The sequence below is a fragment of the Arachis ipaensis genome, chromosome B05, assembly GCF_000816755.2.
Source record: "Arachis ipaensis cultivar K30076 chromosome B05, Araip1.1, whole genome shotgun sequence".
NCBI classification, from domain to species: Eukaryota; Viridiplantae; Streptophyta; class Magnoliopsida; order Fabales; family Fabaceae; genus Arachis; species Arachis ipaensis.
The window spans coordinates 19,204,174-19,226,645 of NC_029789.2; the positions used below are offsets into that span (position 1 = coordinate 19,204,174).

The window sequence follows — 22,472 nt, forward strand, 5'->3', positions numbered from 1 at the left end:
AATTTTACCTACTGCTCTCTGGATTTCTGAAACTATAGAAGTTCCTCTTGCACAAGCGTGTTATTAAATTCCTCAATCAGTTGTTGTTCTTTTTGCTGCATAGACAAATCTTCCATTACTTCTAGTCGCTTCTAAAGGAAATTAATCTGTCTCTCCAATTCGCATTTTCTAACGAAAATGTTACCGAACACTTTAGAATTAAACTCCAAAGAGTTTTTCTGCACTTCTAAAAGCTTGCCATGCATCTCTCTGTAGCCAACCTGCCATGACTGGTTCACAATATCTCTGTAACCCGGATGAGTTGCCCAAGCCGCAATAAACCGAAAATGTCTATTCTTTTTCGGTTGGGGACAACCTGTACAGCGCACTAGGATAGGACAATGATCAGATTGAAGTCTATTTAAAATTTCTACGTAAGTCTCTGGAAAGAGAGATAACCATCCACTGTTGATACAAACCCGGTCAAGTTTTTTTGCCACCTCAACACCATTTTTAACCCTTCTGTACCAAAAAAACCGTCTTCCAATAATTTTCAAGTCAAACAGATCACTATCTCCTAGAAAGGCAACAAGCTGATCTGTATGCGCGACTTGAGAAGAGGCAACCCTTAAATTCATGAGAGAATAGAACTTCATTAAAATCGCCAAAAATAAATCTGGAATCAAAATTTCTAGATACTTAACATCACTCGTCGCTGGCTCTGCCTCTCTCCCTCTCCGCCGTAATTGAAGCCTCGCTCTGTGATCTAGCACTCTCTCAACCCCCACTCTCCCAAACCCTCACTCATCGCTGCCTCTCCATCTCTCAACCCCTCACTGCCGCATCCCTCACCTCAATCGCGTTTAGCTCCCTCCCTGGAAAAAAAGGTTAAGCTCTTTTCACGGTTTTTTAATTGTTTCAGCATTTTTTTATATTAATAATAACTGTGTGGTTTTCTTTTGTTCAAATTCATGCGTGGTTTCACGATTTCATTGTTTTTTAGGGTTCAATTGTTAGTAGATAGTAGTTGTCTGTTGTTAACGTGTTATGGATTGGTGAGATTAGTACATTTTAGTGGGTCGGTTGAATTAGATTGTGGATGGGGCTTTGCTTCGGGTTGAATTTTTTGTGTTGTGTTTTTTTTTTTCGTTTTTTTCGTTTGTTTCGTCTTTTTTTTTTCTAAGTTAAATGCTGTGAATTTTGTTATTTGTTGAAAACTGCGTTTCCTGCTCTTGATTGTATATTGTGTGTCATTGGCATTAGTGGAGCATGGATACAAATACAATAGCTGTGAAGTTATTAAAATGTTTACAAGGATTGCTTTTAGAAATTGCTGATAGATTGCTTTTACAATATGTCAACGGGATAATGAGTGATGTCTTTTAGAATTTTGGTGTGATGGTTTTGTTGAATCATGTCATTTTAATGCCATGATCACTGCAAGGCTTGTGCATCTAGAATTTATGATGATCTGGTTGTTGATTACCTTATACTTTTTGTCCCTACAAATGCTATTAACTTATGACATATGTTGATGATATTTGGTATCTTGATTCTTGAATGAACTGATGGATAAATGTTAAAGTTACAATTGTAATTATATTGAGCACATGAACTTTAATTTTTGAATAGCTTCTATTGCAATGTTGGTTAGTAACTTGTACTGAAGTTTACTTTTGAATTTCTGAATTTTGATTTCCAAGTGTGTGCTGTACATACCTTGGACATTCTTTTGGAATATTGCAGTTTAGAACTGGATGAAGTTGAATACCTATAGTTTCTGTTTGGTAAAACTGGATGAAATTTAACACCTATAGTTTTTGTTTGGTTTGTGAAATTTTTCTGTGTTTTCATTTTCATAGATCTCTAATTTCAAAATTATGTGAAAGAAAAAGTAAAAATAAAATACATGAAAATTCTAAGATAAGATTGAAATTGAAAACACAAGCCATGCTTTTGATAAGCATAGATCACAGACTCACAGTAAAGCTTATTTTATTTCAGCTTTTGATAAGCATACATCATTCTACCCATAATATAAACTAACAATGATTTTATTTCATCTTTTGATAGTTCTTTGTTTACTTACAGCTCAGAACAAGTATAAGGCAAGGGATACACGAGACTGGTACTAGATTAGTAGATTTGGTGATCTTGCGGTTCCTCCAAATCATCCTGCTAGGTAAGATTTTATTGTTATTTTTGTTTTAATGGAGATTTTTTGAACTCAAAGTTTGCTATTCTATCTAGATGAAGTTTGTTGAACCCAAAAAGTTTGCTATTCATGCTAAGTCAAAGGATACCCAAAAAATTTCTTTGTTGTTGATTTTGTGTCTAATGTGAGTGTCTCTGGAAATTTGGTAATTGTTTAAACGGAATTGCATTCACTTATTTTGATAGTTCTTTGTTCGCTGCTGCCACCACACCTCTCATTCTGCTGCTGTGGTACTGCTCCGCTGCTACTCTGCCTAGCCATCTGCTGCATTCACTTATTTTCTCAGCAGGTTAATTACTCATCAGCTGCTTATTTTTATTTTTGTCCTTGTTTAGATTGAGCCTTGTACGTAAATTAAAGGAAATAATGTTACATCAAATATTATTGTGCTTGCTGGCTTAAAATATTCTGACAATACAAAATGTTCTTTTTTAACTTCTCTTTAACAAGTTGATCAAACCACTAATTATTTTTTTCTAAAAATTTAGATCACAAAATTGTTACTAATTTTTTATTTTTCTTTAATATCAGCTTATTGACAGTTCTCTGTTCACTTTCGCACCAGCTGATCCTCTTTGATTCTGCTGCTTTGCTGCTGAGACGCTGCTCTGCTGCTATACTTAGCCATTTGCCTAGAGTTATCAACCAATCTGTGGCTAATGCCGGACCCCTTAGTAGATCTCGAACAGGCTCTTCGCCTCAAAAGGGTACCTGTTTCTCTGTATCCCGTTTTGGCTTTGGTTGTGAAAAATGTAGTTAAATTAGGTTTTTTCTCTTAATTAGATCGCAGGGGGTATTCAGAATTCTTTGTTGTTGATGACATCTGCATTAATGCCTTGTTTCCACTAGGAAAAATTGACAGCTGAGGAGGCAAATTTTCTTGTATCATATAGATACAAAGCTCTGAATGAATTTGCTACTGCATTTGCTGGGGGTGCTGCTACCTGGGCAGGTCAGTCACACATGGGAATTTCTTCTTTCTCGAAGATGCATTCTTCCTCACTTTGTCTATTCCTTTATTGCAGCAACTTGGAAGCTCTGGAAACCATTTCGAGTCTACCTTTCAGCAGGTACAAGAAACCATCTCGTTGTAATTTTATCTAATAAGGCCTTTGTACCTTCTGCTTGTTTCATGTCTTGTAATCTTTGCAGGAGCAGGAGCTTTCTCAGGGATGTGGATGTTTTGGAGATCCTGGTATTCTTCTATAGATCAGATTCTTTCCATGGATGGCAGTATATTACAGAAGGAGTTAGCAAATATGTTGGTCTTCTCATCTCATTTAATGAACTATTTTTGTTTCTGCTATAAGCTTCTATTTGTATTACATTCTCTGGTATTCCTTAGTTGACATTATTGTTTTACATTCCTATTCTGTAGAGAAAAGGCATCCTGTGCGTTTTCCCATTCGTAAGTTGTGTTTGTTGCTTAATGACAGATTGCTAACAAAGTACCCGACTGATACTTATCCACTTCTAAAGCCAATTATGTCAAAGCACTTCTATGTAGAGAGGATTTTTGATGATTCAACCCCCAATACAGCCAAGTTAAGATGGCGATACCGGAATTTCTATAGTGATAATGCAGTCCATGGTCACAGGGCACACGATAATGATTCTAATGCTAAAACCGAAGGCAACTCTCCCAATGGTTCACATAATGATTCACGAGGAGATTCCAAAACTGTCAATGGCAGCAAAAGTCCAAATCTTGAGGCAAGATGTATTGTAAGTATTACTAGACTTCCTTGCCCCAGTTCTCGAATTAAATACTAGAGATACAACTTAACACTAAAGATTAAGGCCAAGGGTTGAATAATAAAGATGATGCCATAGCTTTGGAATGGTGGTCTTTACCATCAAATGTGCATCATATCCCTAAGCATAGTAATAAATATGTTGGTGAGGCCGAAATCGCTTTAACTCTGCTTCAAAAAGCTCGAGAAAGAAGCCAATGGAGACCAACTTCCTTTTTGCATTAGTAATGTGGTCCATGGAAAAACCTTTGAGCTTTTGTAATCTTTCAAACTTGATTAGTGCCTATTGCAAATATAGAGTTCAGAAATTAGTGTAAACAATAGTTGCTATATCAACGTATCATCTAGGCAATTATCAAAACTAGATTAGGATGAACCTTTTGGGTTTAAGATTAATTATTATTTTCACATATTGCAGGCAAAAGCTGTTCTTGATACCATGACAGAGCTAGACCCTCTTGATAGTCTTTTTGATGATGGTTCGCCCCAGGAGGAGATTCACCATCCCAACTCCCCCGACAAACCATCAGGAACACATAATCGAAGCCACAGAAGATCTCGCCGTAGGCGTCGTATGCGTAATCATGAAGACCTTTCAAAGATGGATTGATCGATATTTTCCTTTGCCTCTAGAATATTGCGTAGGGCTAAAGACAACAAAGATGGATTGTCTCTTTCATGGAACTAAGCCTCTAATTTTGCTGGTTCTTGTCACCTTTGGGACATAACTGTTTTCTATATAAAAATAAAATTTAACTCTTCATAACTGTTTCCTATATAAAAATAAAATTTAAGTCTTCAATATTGTGTCTGAGGAGACTTGATAACAAATTATCAGAGTTTGAGCATATTAATACTTATTGTTTTCTATGATACTACATAATCATGTAATAAATAAGGTGGATATTTCAATAAAATTTTTATAATTGTCTTTATATGAAAATACTTTCTTTGGACTATTGGATAATGAATTGTAGAATTTGATTTTGACGTATTATATAAGCGTCATTTTTATTTAAAAATGTTATTTTTTTTAAATCTTTAATTTTTCATATAAGTCACGGTTTAAAGTGTATCTTTAATTTTTCATATAAGTCACGTTTTAAAGTGTAGTTAAACAAATATATTTATGAGAAGATGTTTTGGACATCTTTATTGGAGTAGGTGTTAATAAATTATCATAATATTTTTTTTTAAAACTAAAGATAAAGAAATTCGAATCTGCAACTTTTAAGTGAGTATGAGAAGATTATGTTATTTGAGCTATAGCTCGTATTCAAATTATCAGAATGTTACTAAAATTAAAGATACACTTTTTATATGTTAAAAATAAATCCTCAGAATTTGTATGATGTTAATATAATCTGCTTACTCATATGAGCAACAATTTATATGGTATATATACAGATAAATTCTATAAGTTTTAACTAGATTTTTGTTTCGTATAATAGTATGTTATAATATATTTGTACTAGATATAAGTTTAATGTCCTCAACAGATTTAATTGAATTTTAAATAAATTTGGTAAAATATAGTTTCATTATCATTATATGTAAAAAGACATTGTTGGTGTTGGTAAAGAGAGTGTTACACGGACACCAGAGTTAGGCTGGATATGACACGGAAGGTAGTAAATTCTGTCCATTTCCCATTGATGAAGGGATGCCCTACAATCAGTGTGCCACACTAAGCGAAAATGAAAGATAAAATTACCTTCTTAATAATCTTTTGGAGGAAGGATCATGACACCTTCCCCCTCTGTCTTCATCTTATTGAATTTGCATGGGTTAAGAAGTAAAAAACCATCGTTTTCACTTTTAAACATCACTTGAACATAACTAGTGCAGGGGGTTCGACGCATGCATGAACTAATCTCATCATAAATATTAAATAATCATTCATGCATTGTTCGTCCTCATAAATCATGATTAATTTTTATTACTTGTTTGTGTAATCTATTTCTTCTACCATATAAATATGTAATGGTTGATATAGACAAGTTGGGTTTTATTCTACTGAGTAATTATTTATCACTTCAACAAAAACGTATTTTTCTATTTTAATTTCTAAAAACATAAATCGAAAAGAATGTCTCACCACTAGTGCATTTCATGGCCTGTATTGTTTTAAATTTAATTGGCTATGAATTTGCTTTTTCTCCTTAATTAATTTATTTTTATTTTTCAGTATTTATAGATACGTGGCCCCATTATTTAACACTAGACAAGAAAATGAAAACCAACATTTTAAATTTTTAATAATAGAAAAAAGATGAACCAAAACAGAAACAAAAATCTAAAATTAAATGACGAAAAAAATTAACTAGAACAAAAAGAAGGCATCATCTTTGTGTGTGTGAATCCGAACCCACTATATAACAGGAGAAAGAAAAGAAGAGAACTAGAAATAACAGAAAAGCATGGGAGTAAATAAGAACAAGTAGAAGGGCAATATGGAAAATGGTGGGAATGTTTATCTTATTCTTGGCAGCAAAAACACAAAATAAAGCAGAGATTCTCCATATCTACATACAAACAAATAAAAAAGGTAAATAAGAAGCAGCTTCTTCTTCATCAGACGAATACGATGACAAGGAAACGCAGCATCAGCATCCAATACGAAATCATGAACACGAACCCTCTCTCGGAAGCGGAGTTGCTCCTCGCTCTCACCCCCTCCGATTCCAAGAAGCTCAGGAGGCTCCCTCACGTGTTCAGCAAGGTGCTCCAGCTCCCACTCTGCTCCGATGCTGACGTGTCCGTTGAGGAATGGCCACACTGCTTCCGATTCGTGGCCGACGCACCGGCAGGCATCGCTACTGTTGAAGCTTCCACCTTCCGCCTGCACCCTGGGATTACCAAGCTTGTCGTCAGGGATTCTCAAACTGATTTCACGGAATTGTCCTTTGATGAGTTCGACCTCCACCTTGACGTGTGGCGGTTCCGACTACCAGAATCCACGTGTCCGGAGATGGCCACTGCTATCTTGCTTGATGGACAGCTCATCGTTACGGTGCCCAAACATCAACGTGGTGTTGATGACAATAGAGCCATGGTGGATGCTGGAACATTTGTGCTTGTAAACTGATTATTGGTACTTATTAGTTCGCTTTTTGTTGCTTTAAGACTCGACAACTGTTGTTGTTGTTGTTTTTTTTTTTTTTTTTTTTTTTTTTTTTCATTTTCGCATGCTGGAAAAATAAGAACCATATCTTTCTCCATTACTTTTTCTTATGTGATGTTTATTAGTTAACGATTGTGATTTTATGGAGATGGCTGGTACGTGAGAATTATGTGGTTTCATATTTTTATTGAAATTAGCATCTGCCTACACCTATTTGTTAGTTGCTGTGATTATCACATTAGCATTACTCCTTTGGAATTGTGCTGAAGCTAAAAGAACCCAATGTTCATTGGGAATAGCAATAAACATCGAATATGCTATAAAGACTCTCATAAAGACTCTAAAATCAGCCACTAAAATGGTGAATTCTACTATATTTTCTCTAAAATAAAGTGTAAATTATCTTTTGTGATATATACAGTGATAATTGATAATTATCTTTCTACCAGAATTTTAAGAAGATTCACGTTATCTTTTCTTTTCTTTTTCAATTGACACTGTTATTAAATTTCAAGAGAAAGAATAATTTATCAATAATTACTGTATATGTCACAAAGAATAATTTATCCTTTATTTTAGAGAGGATATAGTAGAATTCACCTTATAAAATAAATATTGAAATATAAATTCATATTGAAAATAAATTACTATATATATATTTATATATTAATATATAAATATATTAGTGACTAATTTTAGTATACGAATAACATTTTTTTATTAAACTATGAGAAATGCTAAGAGGGTCATCAGAATTCATTAGCCATCAGTTAGTCATCAATGTTTAAAAGTATGAGATAAAATATATTGTTAGAGTACTAGATTAAAAAAACTAAGTCAATGAGTTATAGCTCAAATGACATAGTCTCCCCATACTCAATTAAAAGGTTGCGGGTTCGAATCTCCTATGGTAAAAAAAAATTAAAAAACTAGATTAAAAGAATTAAGTTAATAACTAAATAAAGGCCTAAAACAATCAATTCAAGATATTAGTTATTGTTTTGATGAAAAAAAAAAAACATAAGGTATTGCTTGTGAAAATTTGTTTCCCGCAATACTAGAGTATGTGATCTTTTAATCTTAGGCTTCAACAATCTTCACAGAAAATAACATTGCTACATTATGGAGGAAAAGAGTATAACATTGCTATTTTATTTCAACAACACTTGAATTACAGATCTAATCTAACAAAGCATCCAAATGCCACCTGATTTTGCTCGGGAAAGTTAACCAGATTGGTGGCTCAATAAAATGAAGACTAATGGAAAAATTCAAATTAGAGAATTTACAAGTTTAATCTGTAATTTCTACATCAAAGTGTTCCTTTAAAATATCTTTGGATGTCTTACCAAAACCATTAGCTATCTTCTTCATAACTTTAAATTTGGCCACTTCCTCCCCAATTTGCTCCTTTCTTTTTCTGACAGTATGGGACAAGAGATACGAATTAGATGAATTCTTACATTCCAATTGAGACTTTTCGAGGTCTAATTGCTGATATAAATTTTGTAAATAAGTCTTGTGTGATTGGAGTCTCTCTTCTGCTAATTTGTACTCAAACTCTTGAGACTTTTTGAGAGCATAGAGAACTTGATCAACTTCCGCCTCAAATTTTAAAGACTGAGGTAGACAATCATAGGATTCCTCCCCTGTTGTAACATTTGATGGGCTTCCATGAACAGTAGCTTCCATTACATCACTGTCATGATCTGATAAGCCTGTTTATAGATTACCAAAAGAAAACATAGATGACACAACTACTGCTACGGTGGCAGGGAAAAGAAGCTGCCAGCCAGTGCTTTGACAATGAATTAATGGGAAACGATTCTTACCGGTAGAATAAGCAGTAAGAGAGTCATCAGGCATCCACGTATCTTCACGATTAGTCCCACACTTGAGCTGATGCAACTATTCAATTGGTCATGAGCTTTTACAAAGTGTTAAAGGATGACAAGGAAGATAATTAGTATCTCTTTCACCAAAGAGTCATTACCTTTGAGATGGCTAATTCAATATGTCTTAGCAATTCCTTTGCATCGGCCCTTTGTGAACCACGCAAGATACAAGCACCAAGATTCAAAATCTTTCTCTGAATTTCATCGTCCGAATCAATGGTGTCACACGTTTGGAGAAGCTTATTGACATAAGAAATTAGATCAGTCCTCACATCACACCTTCGGCAATGGTACTCTGCATCTAACCCAATACTTCTTCCAACAGTGCCAGCCAAGCGTGCTCGAAGAGCACATTCCATGTGAGCAACATGACCACAGACAGCCTCGTCGTTCTTTGCTTGGCACTTGATGAAACTATATCCACCATAAGCCGAACTAACCATTTTGCTACAAAGAATGCAGCAACAATCACGGCAAAAACCAGGTTCAGAACAGCAAATATCGCACGACATGGCTGGCGAATATTTTTCTACTTCTTCCAATATTAGGCTAGCACACTTCTTATTCCCAGCCTTACATCTAACAGCTTCAGTATCAGAATCTGACTGTTCAGCTGGGATCTGCTTAAGAGGCACAGCAGCTATAGGCAACATATTGCCTACAATGTAGAACATCAGGAGAAAAACATAGTAATTCACAGTATAAACTTTTTAACTGGCGCCAGTGCCAAAGGTAAGAAATAGAAAAGAAAAAAGAAAAGCATCATTTCATAACTAAGAGGAAATGGAATCCAATAGATTTTGTATAATTCTGGGGATTACCAATCAGTTTATCACACACAATGTTCCAATGATGTAGCAAAAATAGAACACCATTCATCACATGAAAAAGATAATCCACCTAATAAGGATGAAGAAATCCATCTTTGTTATTTAGTTTTTGCAATCTTACATCCTTTCTTCGTTCAAATTAAGAATCATCAGTTAAATGTGAGGAAGATAATTCAGCAAAGATCTGAATCCCGTTCACCTTTACACATACATGTTAATATTGCAGAATCACAAAACTTGATCCACTAGAGTCTTCGTGCATGAACTCAATAAAATGCAAAGCAATATATAAAAAACGAGAAAAAGTGAGCAGGAGAAAGGAAGAAGAGACCGTTTGTTGAAGGATAAGGAACGGCAGGGATTCTCCAGGTGAAGGAAGAGAAGAAGGCACCGAGATCAGCTTCGGGGAAATTAGCTTTGAGGTATCGCTCAACGGCAAGCTTGCTGGCGAAGATGTGCTGCTTGCGGGCGGATCCTGAATGGTTGTTGAGACGTTCCGGCAAATACAGGTAGCGATCCTGAAAGTATCCGGCGGGCGTGATCCTCCTCCCGGTCCTCCATCCCCAGTTGTCCCCTTTCTGCGGCCAGTTCTCTGGCGCATATGGCGCGCCTTCACCGGATTCTTCTGGCGCCACCGGCCGATTGTTGAAAGAACCATTCTCTGCTTTTCCATTCTCATTCATCTTACCCTCTTTCTTGCTCGTTAGGGTTTATGGTTTCAGTCAGCTGAGAATTCTATTAAAGGAATATGATTCAGTAAACGGATAAAGTTAGTAATTTGGAGTATTAATTAATAAAAGCGTTTGTTACTTGTTAGTTGAGAATGAGATGAGTGAGAGTGCAAAGTACAAAATTAAAATAGGGTTTTCTTTCCAAATCTTAACAGTAACATACGGAAAATGGTGCTGCCAAGGTCAAAACTCGAAACTAATTGCAAAACTCATGGCAAACAAAAGCAGTAAGTGTGTTTGGAAACTTTTTAATGGGATGAAGTTGAATTAAATTCCTGAAAGAATCTTAAATTTGGAATAAAAAGAATTAAATGAAAAAAAATAGTTGAAGTATATGTAATATTTATTACTATGTTATCCTTGATGTAGATTAGATTTGCAAATAAGACATATTTTGGTTTGATTTATTTTTTGACTTGAAAATGAGAATTAAAATTCTCAAAAGAGTTTAAATTGTAAAATTGATGTATTTTTGTGTTTTAAAGCAAGAAAAAAAATTTAATTCTAATGAGGGTTCTAATTCTAATTCTCAAGAAAATTGGACAAAGTGGATTTGAGTTTTTTAATTGAAAAAAAGGAGTATTTTATTTTATATCTTTTAACTAATAATCTAAATACAAAAAATATGAACATATTAGTGCTATTTTTTCCTCACCCACAATACACGATTAAAGGTTTTTTTAAAAATTCAATGCAAAATTTGTTTGCCACTCATGCAGAGTTTGTTACCATTGACAGGACAAAAATTACCAATAAGAGAAAAAACCAAACCATATCTGTAGGTAGAAAAGGAAAAAACCTCAATCACAAGTCACAACACAAGTACTGCTTTATTAAATACATATCTTATGCTCTCTATTCATTTGTGTAATTGTGTGTCAGGGTAGACAATTAGAAAATGCACAAAAGCAACAGAAGAAATTAAGAAAAAATTTAAATTTAACTTACTTATATTATGTAATATATTCTTTCGTTTTATGACGTCAATATGATATATGTTTATTTGAGCAAATGATTCCAGAATTTTTTGATTGACTCTAGAGTCATTCTTACATTGAATTTGGAAGATTATCTGTGTTACTTTTAGTATTTTGTAGCTGTAATTTATGCAGGGAAAGAACTTAATCCATAAAAGATATAGATAACAAAGTAACCACTCTTGCATATTCTTTTACATATATCAACTATAGCAGTCATCGGGATGGGAACCTCTAGAAGAGTATGATAAAATGTTAACCCCTTTATAAACTGATGAATCTTTCTTGTATCGCAGCTACACGCTTGGAACATTTGGCTTTCAACCTCTCCCATGTTGAACAATTGCTGGAATTGAGTTTGCAATCATTGCTTTAGCAGATTTCAGCTCCACTTTTCTAATGATGGATGGTTTCAAGGGCACGACAAATCTCTCTTCTTTTTAACTGAAGTTGCATGATTTGATCATCCATTGATTGTGTGTCTGAGCTACTTTGTCCTCCTTATGTTCTCTGTGATCTTTTTTGAGACAAGAAACCTTAAGCTTCTTTGCCTCAAGTTCTGCTAAGAAATTCTCTTCCACTTCAATGTTGACTATGGCCTCCTTGAAAACCTCACTCATTAATGAAATTTCCTTCACCAACTTCAACTTTATCAGGTGATCAGCACTGAATGCAGGGTTAAGTCCATAGCAAGAAGAGTGGAAAGCTTTGTTCTGCACTCCTTAGCCACTATCAATACCAAAAAAGAAAGCTAGTTAGCCACTGTAGTCCCCTGCAATTCACTAATTCAGCATCAAAGGTCTAAATCAACCATGTGAGATTCATTCCCCCTTTAAGACACTCCTTGTTGTAGAAACACTTCAGCAATAGAATAGTCAAATGAGAGTGACCATCCATTTCTTCCCATTCAAGTAACAAAATCTTACATGTGCATAAAAGAAAAAGTAATATGTTTGAGACTTTCCTGTTATTTTCACTGAAGTGAGAAAAAGTGAAGAATGATTTGCGACTGAATATTATATCTGAAACTGAAGAATGAAGAATGGATAAGGTGAAAGCTATACCTGGTGGGAATGTTGGAGGCGGTCTTGGAAGCCATGGATGTTAACAGCAAAGCACAAGTGACTGTATTGCTTGGTTGGACTTCACACAACAAGGAAAGGGATGAAATGAAACAGGCAAAGGTGGAGAAATGGATGAGATGAAAGAATAAAAATGGAGAGCGAGAATTTGTAACCAATTAAACAATGGTAAAGATTTCAATTCGCTGACAATCTTAAAGCATCCATTGTGCTTCTTTGCACAAGTTCTTTGAAGCTGCTCTCTTTCTAGTTCTCTAAAGTATTAAAACAAAAACAACCACACGCAATTTTGCAAGAAAAGGTTGGCAGTTTGCACAATCTGGATTCCATTTCACAAACCAAGATGATACGTGCTTCAAATGTTCGTGATATGAAGAGTTCAAGAGTTATTTAGAAGATATTTTAGTTTACATTTTTAGAATATTTTATTTAATGTATTTTGATTTTGTTTATTTAATTACTAGATTGGGCCTTATGTTTATGGGCTTTAGGGTTTTCTTTGTTTTAACCTAATAAGATAATAAGAATACCTCCTTAGCTATTGTAGTCGTAGTATAGAATTTTTAGAGGTTTCAAAACCCCTTTTTGGTTTCGTGATGAAACCATGGTGTGGACAATTGAGGTTGATGAGTCCCTCTCTTGTTACATCGGGGAATTGAGTAGAAGGTTGAGGAGTCCCTTCGATTCAATTTCCAAATTATGGCGTTGGCAAGTTAGGTTGAGGAGTCCCTTTCTTGTTGCGTCAAGAAATTGGATAAAAAGTAGAGTGATTCTCTTTGTATTCAATTTCAACCTAACCTTTTTTGTTTTTATTTCAATTTCAATGTATCTTTTCTATTCAATTTCAATTCTTGTCTTTGTTTATTTCTTTTATTTCCGTATCACCTCGATTAGAGAGGGTGAGGCCGGCCTCCTCCACTAACAAAGAATGTCAGCTCAATTTTTCAAAAAATAACTGGAATGATATTTAGACAAGCTAGATAGCCAAATGTTTCATTAATGCCCTGGCAATACTAGCCCTGTACAATATGGACATAGCCATATAAGCTCACCATGCATAGCATAAGACAGGTAATCAGACATTTTACATAATGATGGAGAAAATATGTTTAACTATTCTTTCAGTTATTTTAATTTCAATGTATCTTTTTATTCAGTTTGAATCCTTATTTTCTTATTTATCCTTTTAAATCCGTATCATTTGGTATCAGAGCTCAGGTATTAGATTAATTCTTATTAATCTATATTTGTTCTTCTTTTATCATAAAAAAAAAAGTCCAGTGTTTGTCGCATCTTTCTTTTTGTTCTTGTGTTCTTGTTTTCGTTTGCGTTTCATTATTTAAAAAAAAACATAAAGTGAAAAAAAAACAAAAAAAAGAAGAAAAAACCAAAAAAAAAAAAGAAATTATCTTCCTTATAATTACTGTCCTTTTCATATATTATTTTTTTTTCCACCTACAAGATTCGAGGACGAATCTTTTTTGAAGAGGAGGAGAATGATACGTGTTTCAAATGTTCGTGATATGAAGAGTTCAAGAGTTATTTAGAAGATATTTTAGTTTATATTTTTAGAATATGTTATTTAATGTATTTTAATTTTTGTTTATTTAATTACTAGATTGGGCCTTATGTTTATGGGCTTTAGGGTTTTCTTTGTTTTAACCTAATAAGAGGTTATAAATACCTCCTTAGCTATTGTAGTCGTAGATAGAATTTTTAGAGGTTTCAAAACCCCTTTTTGGTTTCGTGATGAAACCATGGTGTGAACAATTGAGGTTGAGGAGTCCCTCTCTTGTTACATCGGGGAATTGAGTAGAAGGTTGAGGAGTCCCTTCGATTCAATTTCTAAACTATGGCGTTGACAAGTTAGGTTGAGGAGTCCCTTTCTTGTTGCGTCAAGAAATTGGGTAGAAAGTAGAGTGATTCTCTTTGTATTCAATTTCAACTTATCTTTTTTTGTTTCTATTTTAATTTCAATGTATCTTTTTATTCAGTTTGAATCCTTATTTTCTTATTTATCTTTTATTTCCGTATCATTGATAGTGATAAAGAAATAATAAAATAAACAAGACAAGAATTGAAATTGAATAGAAAATATACATTGAAATTGAAAATAGAAATAAAATTGATAGGATAACTATGATTGCCTCTTAATTGGGCAGCATGACATAGTAAAATTATCTAGTAATTCCATTCAATTTCCTTAAATACTGCATGGTTCTTTTTCCAATAAGGTTAAACACTGCTCTCTCATATGAGAACTTTGATATCTATTCTACGATAGAATCCTATGACTAGACACAATTGCTATCTATCAACAGAGAAGCATATCCTGCAATGTGCAGAAATCATATGACCTGTTCTCTTGCAAAATTGAACGAAAGTAATATATATGTCACCTTGAAAGTCAATTTTCCCGTTTTAGTGAACATGGCAATAGATCAAACACCAAGACATGGAAATAAATGAAGAAACTTGTGCAAAATATTAAACTTTTCCCTTGTTTACCAGAAAAAGAGACTAATAGAACAATAAGACTTAGGATTTACCGTTTATAGCACAGAATAGCCACCTATGACTGCTGCTGCTTCTGAGTATAATGCTCTTTCAGATATGAAGAGATGACTGTCGTAACAAGTATTCTTCATGGATTCCCACCAACTGTTCTGCTACCTGGTTCCATCAATGAAAACAACAACACAGTTCCAAGGATGTCAATGAATCAAGAGTTGACAATATATGGGGTACATTTCTTAAAAACAGTTGTTTCCAATCTCAAAAATTAAGATACAAGCAGCAGGGAAATTAAAGCTGCAAATAGAAGAAATAAATATCCATACCTGTTCAATACTGCCATCTTCTATCTCTGTGTTAAATGTAAGCAACATGCATTCATGGAGCAGATTTTCCAAATCTTCAACAGGAACGGGTGCTGCAGAGCAATAGTGATTCAGAAAAAAATTATTAAAGGCATATAGTAAATCGAAAATTGAATGGATGAATGAAGAAATGATACCATAGGATTTGGATAAGGAAGAGAAAAGATGAGAAGCAAGGTGGTGGGATTTCTGGAGGGAGTCAGAGCCACCCCATTGGTTGTTGACGGCCATTTGAAGGGCATGCCAGCCAGAGAGAAGCATAAGGATACCCTCATTCAGGAAAGTAGTCGCACACTCTTGTTTCTGCTCTGTTCTTGTTTCTGTTCCCCCTTTCATGGAATCCATCATAACAAGCTCCTCTAATGTGTGTTGGAAGAAGGAAAGATCATTCAAACAACACACACAGAAGAAAGAGAAGGATGCGTGGGAGAACAAATTAAAAAGAGAGAGAAAGTCTTGTATAAATGTATGATGAAGGAAGGCCGAATATGTTGGTGACACTCCCTCGGATGCCATTGTTTCTTCCTTGTTAGCTATATGTGGAAGGGAAAAAAACAATTCATATATTTTTATTTTGTTTCTTCTGTTATAATATTTGTATGAGAAGTGCTACTGAGCCAGAAACTTTTGTATTTTGTAACCATTAATTGGCCATCAATAATTTTTTTAATAGTATGAGATTACATTTAATGATGGAAAATCACAAACTTTTCTTCTATAGTTAAATACTGACCACAAAATACAAAAATTTTCTTCATGAATCGAACAATAAGGAAAGCTTCGATTACTCCGATAAACATATGCGTATAATGCCATGAACTTTTAAGGATGAAAATTTAGAGATGAATGAAGGTAAAAATCATTATATTTTAAAATCTAAATTAAAACTCTGTATACAAATTCAAGAATCAAATTGAGTATTAACTTAATTATTTGCCTTATTTACAAGCTCTTACACCTCATGTTATAAGTTTCACTGTAGCAGAATATTATCTGATGTATTCCTGCAAATTTGAGATACAATTTTATGTTGCCCGTTATAATGCTCATTACATATCATGAATGGAATGAAATGAAATGAACCACCTCATGCAAAAATTTAACATAATCTGTGATCCAACAAATACTTCTAACTTCTGATCCTGAATGTATTGTTGGTTTGTTGTGGATGTGATTAGAAATATTGTGAGTTTGTGTTCAATACTTAGGTGTTGTTGATTAAAATTAATTAGAATTTTTTTTATTTTAAAAGTGAAACAATAAAAAGTACATTGTTTAGTTCAAAACTTCCTCGTTCATATATTTTGATGTTTTTGAATTTGTTTATAAATTTTTAATAATAAATTATAAATAAGCTATTAGGTGAAATTATAAAATTTTAGAATTTTATTAGTTTAAAAATTATTTAATTAAAATATTTAAAATTATATATTAAATTTTTAATAATTTTATTTTATATTTAATTAAACCAGTTCAATCACGATTCAATTTTTGTTGGATTATTAAACCAGTTTATAAAATCGATTCTACTCTCACAACTTTGATAAATGTTTTATCAAACCAAGTCTAACCATAGGGCTCCTAATTAAATTTACACAAAAAAATGAATAATTTTTTTTTTCAATCATGCTAAGTGTACACTAAAATCATTCATAAAAATTGACATTAGAGTAAAATACACATTAAAAATGAGTTAAATTATATATGTATTTCTACACAAATACTTGATAACTGATTTTAATATATAAATAGTATTTTTTATTTTTTCTTATATTTATTTTTTATTTAACTTAACTTTTATTTTTTTACTAAAAAATCTTTGTGCATACTGCATAATATTTTCACTTTTATCAAATACAATTTTTTTATATTAAAATAAAGTTTTAATCTAACCTAATCTTTTGGATCTAGAAGGCGAGCGAATTGTCCATGCGGTGCATTTGTTAGCAATTGTAATTGTGTGGGAGTTAAGAAAGAAAACGGTACACGTATTTTAGTAAGTATAATCCGAAGCAGAAGCAGCGGCAGCAGCAGAAGAAGAAGAAATGGCGGCAGCTGAAGGAGTGAGCCTAAATCATATCTCTCGAGAGTCCTCTGACATTAGGCGCCTCGCCAATTTCTACCAACAGGTTAGCCGCTTCCTTCGTCTCTTCAATTACCAAGTAATTATATCAGCATCTGTAATTAACTTTACGGTGCAGATACTTGGGTTCGAGCAAGTGGAGACCCCCAACTTCGGAGACTTCGAGGTTATATGGCTCCGCCTCCCATCATCTTCTGTATACATCCATCTCATCGAGCGCGACCCAACCACCTCCCTCCCCGAGGGTCCATGGAGCGCCAGCTCTCCTGTCGCTGATCCCAAGAATCTCCCCAGAGGCCACCATATCTGCTTCTCCGTCTCCAACTTCGATTCCTTTGTCAACACCCTCAAGGTTTCCTTTTTACTTATTTATGTTATGCCTTTTGTTTCATTTTATTGAAACTTATCGTTTTGATATGTGCAGGACAAGGGTATCGAGACTTTTCAGAAATCCCTACCAAATGGCAAGATCAAGCAAGTTTTCTTTTTCGATCCAGATGGTAACGGTTTGGAGGTTGCAAGCCGGGAACAAGATTCCTAATTACTAGTATGTTTCTATGTATAACTATGAATCTATGACATGACGTATTGTGTTTGTGCCTTATCGTTTATCAACACTTGTAATCATGACCAATTTATATTATGCATGCTATCTTCGAGTTTCCAATCAAAGGCATTGATCAACACCCTAATACATCCTCTGCCAATGGCTAGCTTGAGTTCTTCTATCGCTTTTGTCATAACTTTTGGATTGCACAGTAATTCAATCGATGTAAATTTTAAACTCTAGTAAGAAATTTTACAAACCTTACTTAAACCCGGACAAGCGAATTAGCAAGTGAATTTTTACGAGTGTGATGGTGAATTGGTGATTATCAAAATAAGTCGAATATCGAAAGAATTGGTCACTGTCTCGGGTGATTTACAAATAATTTATAGATATAGTACAACTTTCTCGAGAATGAACATAACAAACAGGTTGCAGCAGTTACTGCTGCACTGCTGGTCACTTGGACTAGTGGCATCTGTTGAATACTTTATACAACAAATGCAGGTCCTCCAATACTTGAAGAGTGGTATCATAACATCTTAATAGCTTCGCTTCGCAGTACCTGGGCAGGAGAGGGGTAATGAAACTAAAAAGTTATAAGAAACTCAGCACAATGATATGATTAAATCATCTCTGCTCGTTAAAGACGACATCACTGATTCATTTCTACCTTGTGCAATTCAACCATACTGGTCCTCGCACTAAACAGATTCAAAAACTAATTAGTCTCGGGATCGGATATTGATTCCCATTCCACAACTGCAAACAAGCCACAAAAACAGTATTTAGAGGAAAACGGACAAAATCATGGAACTGCAATCTGAAAAGAAAGTTGAGAACTTGAGCAAAGGGTAATGGTTGAAGAATAATAAGAAAGACAGGGTAACCATTCACGAAACAAGAAGTGTGAAATAAATAAATAAATATAGGAATGTTTCCGTGTGGGTGTCCATGATTAATAAGAATGAAAGGTAGAAAGGTAAAGGAAAAGCGAAGAAGAATGAACTAGTGTTGGAATTGAAGGAGGAGGCTCAGATTCGCCTTTTGTCAGACAAGAATTGGGGGAAGGCATGCATGCATGGCTGCATCAACAGGCAGACAAACACTACACTGAGTCACCTTGCCACCACACACACCTGTCAACCCCCCAACTCATATGTCTGTTCCAATTGAAGAGATCATCATCACTGCCCCGTCATAATAAGAAGAAGAAGAAGAAAAAGAAGTAGTACTATATATATATATATGTATGATATGATTCCAAGCAGAAGCAGAAGCACATGCAATAACACTAACGTTGAACGGAAAGAGAGAGAGAGAGAAAGAGCGAGGAAATCATTGCGTGTGAATTTTGTTCTTCTTGTTGTTCTTTGTTGTTGCTGCTGCTTGTGGGTTGGGAAACGAGAGAGGGAAAGTAATCATAGGCATTGAGAAGTCAAGCCTCATACTTAAACTAATGATAGGAGTCAAAGGAGGCTCAGGTTGGCATTCACACTCAGAGGAGCAATACGACGAACAAGATGGCTGCGTCAACAAAAACAACGCCTCGCCACCATGCTCATCCTCGCTCGCCAATGCTCAAATGCACAACACCATCATCACTGCCTCATTCTGCGACAACATAGCATCAGATCACAATCAAATCAAAAGGAGATGTATACGTGCTTTCCGTTTACTCACTGGCCACCGCCCCATAAGTCACAGGGCACCTTTCAACCCTAATTAGCTTCACATTTCGCCTTCTCTTCTAGTTCCAGTTCACCTTTTAACCCCTTTTTTCTTTTCGGGTCAATGCTAACCAATTCTGTGTACTGGCCCAAAAATCATGGACCCTGTTTTCTATCCATCTAAATTTTGGGTTTTCTGAAAAAAATTCAAAGCAAACCATGAAAAGTCGATTTTTTTTAACTTGACGAATCGAACAATGTTACATGATTAATAAAAGAGTTAACCATCAAAAATGCCTTCGAATTATTTAAGTGCGAATAAAAATGCACTTGAATTTTACTATCAATAAAAATGTCTTTAAATAATTTAAAAACACAATAACAACACTCAATAGTAAATATATATTTTCAAAAAATATTTTAGAGATTGAATTTTAATGTGATTTTTTACAAGAATAATTAAAAAAATGAGATATTTTTATTCTTAAAATTTGGTAATTTTTTTAAGTATATATTTTTTATTAACAAAAAATTACAAGAAAAATATATGCTCAACGAAAAATTACCAAATTTTAAAAATAAGAATATCTCATTTTTTTAATTATGCTTGTAAAAAATTATATCAAAATTCAATCTCTAATATATCTTTTGAGAAATACATATTTAATGTTAGATAATTTTGCAAAAAAAACTAACATTAAATGTATTTCTCAAAAAATATACTAGAGATTGAATTTTGATGTAATGTTTTGCAAGCATGATTTAAAAAATGAGATGTTATTATTGTTAAAATTTGGTAATTTTTTGTTAAGTATATATTGTTTTGTGATTTTTTAAAAGTATTATTGGTTGTTAACAAAAAAAATTATAAAAAAATATAATTGGGTATTATTGTTATATTTTTAAATTATTTAAAGACATTTTTGTCGATAGTAAAATTTAGGTGTATTTTTGTCAACGTTTAAATAATTCGGGGATATTTTTGGTGGTTAACCCTTAATAAAAGTTAGATTTAATTATTTTGCAGATCTTTATAGTTTTATCAAATTTTTAATTAAATCTTTATACTTTTTTTTCTTTTCAATTGGGTTCCTATATCATGTAATTTTTTTTCAATTTAGTCCTTATCTTGACGAAAAATTTGAGATAACAAAATATTATGTTAAAAAATGAATATTCTCACTATTAGGGTTGGAGACCTAATTAAGGACATCTTTATATTTCAAAAATTCTAAAATAACCCTTGACATTTTATTCCACACTCACACCTTGCCCTAAGTTCTTCAATGAGCTCCCGTTCACTACGTCTCCCCCAGTCGGTCTCCGTCGCGTTCTCGTCGTCCACGCTCTGCCTCTACAACATGTGATATTTTTTTTTTCATTTTTTTTAAGGTTAATTCTTTGATGTTATTGATGTGAATTTTATTGTTGATTAGTTTATGAGCTAATTATAAATAAATATGGTAGCGATTAAATTGAAATGTTGAATTGGCATATAAATTAGTTTCGCATATTATGAATTTTGTTGATTATTGATTGTTGTTGTTATAATGATGTTGGTTTACTAGATTTTTTTTTTCTTTCTTTTGGTATAGTAATAGAAATTTGGATTTAACCATAAACCTACATTATGGTGAAAATTTTCATGATACAGGGCAAGGTCTAGAGTATTTGGGGGGAAGGGTGTTGGAAGACTTGCAGCTTGAGCTCGATGAATAGAATCTGCAAGAAATAGTTATTGAGTTAAAGAAGTTAGGGTACAAAAGTTATGGTAAGATATAGTACAGTAAACTAGACTGCCAATTGAACTCAGGTCTTAGAGAATTGATGAGTGATGAAAATACAATGAGAAAGGATAAGTTATTAGTGACACAAACTGTTAAGCATTGCTATGATTATGTGCCAACTGAAGATGAGAATAGTAGCAGTAGTTTAATAGAAGTAGAGGTTGAAGGTGAGGATAAATTTGATGATAGTATTGATGATGGAGATCATGAGGACCATTTTGATTTTGAAGATGAAAATGATGATATAGCTTCAAATTCTTGGGGTGGGGGAGGGGAGGATTAATAGCTCATTAAATCAAGATGATAATAGCTCAAATTTTTAGCCCAATCTCACTTTTTTTTGGCAAGTTACGCCAATCGATTAAGCAAATTTTAAGTCTGTTTGCCAATCAATCCAGCAGATTTTAGATCTGTTTGTCACTCCTAGTTATAACACTCCTAGTTATAACAAGTTAATCCAATACAAAATTAATATATACAAATTTATAAATATTATATACTAAAATAATAAAATTTTATTTCTAAAAATTAAATTTAATAAATGTTATATAAAAATAAGGTGGGCCGGTCTTGAACATTAAATTAGTTGAACTTTATTTTATAGTTAAATTCATTAATAAATATTATAAACTCATCATGCTATATATATTTTATACATATTTTTCAACTAGTAGTTAGAAAATATGTATAGCATGATGTTTTTAAAATGTATATTGATGAATATTAACTATAAAATTGTCTTTTTGTGCAATCTAACCATACTGGTTCTCGCACTAAACAAATTCAAAAACTAATTAGTCTCAGGATCGGATATTTATTCCCATTCCACAACTGCAAACAAGCCACAAAAAAATATTTAGAGGAAAACGGAAAAATCAAAATCATGGAACTACACTGCAATCTGAAGAAAGTTGAGAAC

At 33.5% G+C, this 22,472-nt stretch overlaps 5 protein-coding genes and 1 long non-coding RNA gene across 12 annotated transcripts; 3 read left to right on the forward strand and 3 right to left on the reverse strand.

Annotated features, from left to right (window-relative positions):
• LOC107643241 lies at window positions 678–4,750 on the forward strand. 3 transcript variants are annotated; one of them, XM_016346831.2, is made up of 9 exons: window positions 678–866; window positions 2,053–2,161; window positions 2,380–2,483; window positions 2,726–2,901; window positions 3,044–3,146; window positions 3,220–3,264; window positions 3,347–3,455; window positions 3,631–3,919; window positions 4,367–4,750. In XM_016346831.2, exons 4-9 carry the CDS (start codon window positions 2,854–2,856, stop codon window positions 4,556–4,558), a joined length of 786 nt encoding a protein of 261 aa, XP_016202317.1. In that variant the 5' UTR covers window positions 678–866; window positions 2,053–2,161; window positions 2,380–2,483; window positions 2,726–2,853; the 3' UTR covers window positions 4,559–4,750. The 3 variants fall into 3 exon arrangements, with proteins under 3 accessions (XP_016202317.1, XP_016202318.1, XP_016202320.1); XM_016346832.2 differs by having other exon boundaries at window positions 2,071–2,161; XM_016346834.2 differs by having other exon boundaries at window positions 2,071–2,161; window positions 2,760–2,901.
• Window positions 6,332–7,129, forward strand: LOC107643243. Its single transcript, XM_016346835.2, has one exon. It carries the CDS (start codon window positions 6,536–6,538, stop codon window positions 7,034–7,036), a length of 501 nt encoding a protein of 166 aa, XP_016202321.1. The 5' UTR covers window positions 6,332–6,535; the 3' UTR covers window positions 7,037–7,129.
• On the reverse strand, window positions 8,172–10,735 carry LOC107643244 (protein OBERON 1). 2 transcript variants are annotated; one of them, XM_016346837.2, is made up of 4 exons: window positions 10,129–10,735; window positions 9,066–9,625; window positions 8,905–8,971; window positions 8,172–8,790 (listed from the first exon to the last, which is right to left on the reverse strand). In XM_016346837.2, exons 1-4 carry the CDS (start codon window positions 10,478–10,480, stop codon window positions 8,366–8,368), a joined length of 1,404 nt encoding a protein of 467 aa, XP_016202323.1. In that variant the 5' UTR covers window positions 10,481–10,735; the 3' UTR covers window positions 8,172–8,365. The 2 variants fall into 2 exon arrangements, with proteins under 2 accessions (XP_016202323.1, XP_016202322.1); XM_016346836.2 differs by having other exon boundaries at window positions 8,905–8,980.
• On the reverse strand, window positions 12,106–15,936 carry LOC107641746 (pre-rRNA-processing protein TSR2 homolog). Of its 3 annotated transcripts, none has more exons than XM_021123287.1 (5): window positions 15,604–15,934; window positions 15,428–15,519; window positions 15,137–15,260; window positions 12,570–12,648; window positions 12,168–12,234 (listed from the first exon to the last, which is right to left on the reverse strand). In XM_021123287.1, the coding sequence occupies exons 1-3, from the start codon at window positions 15,812–15,814 to the stop codon at window positions 15,195–15,197; spliced, it is 369 nt and encodes a 122-aa protein (XP_020978946.1). In that variant the 5' UTR covers window positions 15,815–15,934; the 3' UTR covers window positions 12,168–12,234; window positions 12,570–12,648; window positions 15,137–15,194. The 3 variants fall into 3 exon arrangements, with proteins under 3 accessions (XP_016200702.1, XP_020978946.1, XP_020978945.1); XM_021123286.1 differs by lacking the exon at window positions 12,168–12,234 and adding an exon at window positions 12,341–12,426; XM_016345216.2 differs by lacking the exon at window positions 12,570–12,648 and having other exon boundaries at window positions 12,106–12,234; window positions 15,604–15,936.
• Window positions 17,351–18,241, forward strand: LOC107643246 (lactoylglutathione lyase). Its single transcript, XM_016346842.2, has 3 exons — window positions 17,351–17,595; window positions 17,668–17,901; window positions 17,974–18,241. Exons 1-3 carry the CDS (start codon window positions 17,512–17,514, stop codon window positions 18,088–18,090), a joined length of 435 nt encoding a protein of 144 aa, XP_016202328.1. The 5' UTR covers window positions 17,351–17,511; the 3' UTR covers window positions 18,091–18,241.
• On the reverse strand, window positions 18,309–21,110 carry LOC107643247. 2 transcript variants are annotated; one of them, XR_002362592.1, is made up of 4 exons: window positions 21,035–21,110; window positions 19,396–19,962; window positions 18,770–18,858; window positions 18,309–18,661 (listed from the first exon to the last, which is right to left on the reverse strand). It is a non-coding gene; the product is annotated as an uncharacterized LOC107643247 (long non-coding RNA). The 2 variants fall into 2 exon arrangements; XR_001620796.2 differs by having other exon boundaries at window positions 18,405–18,858.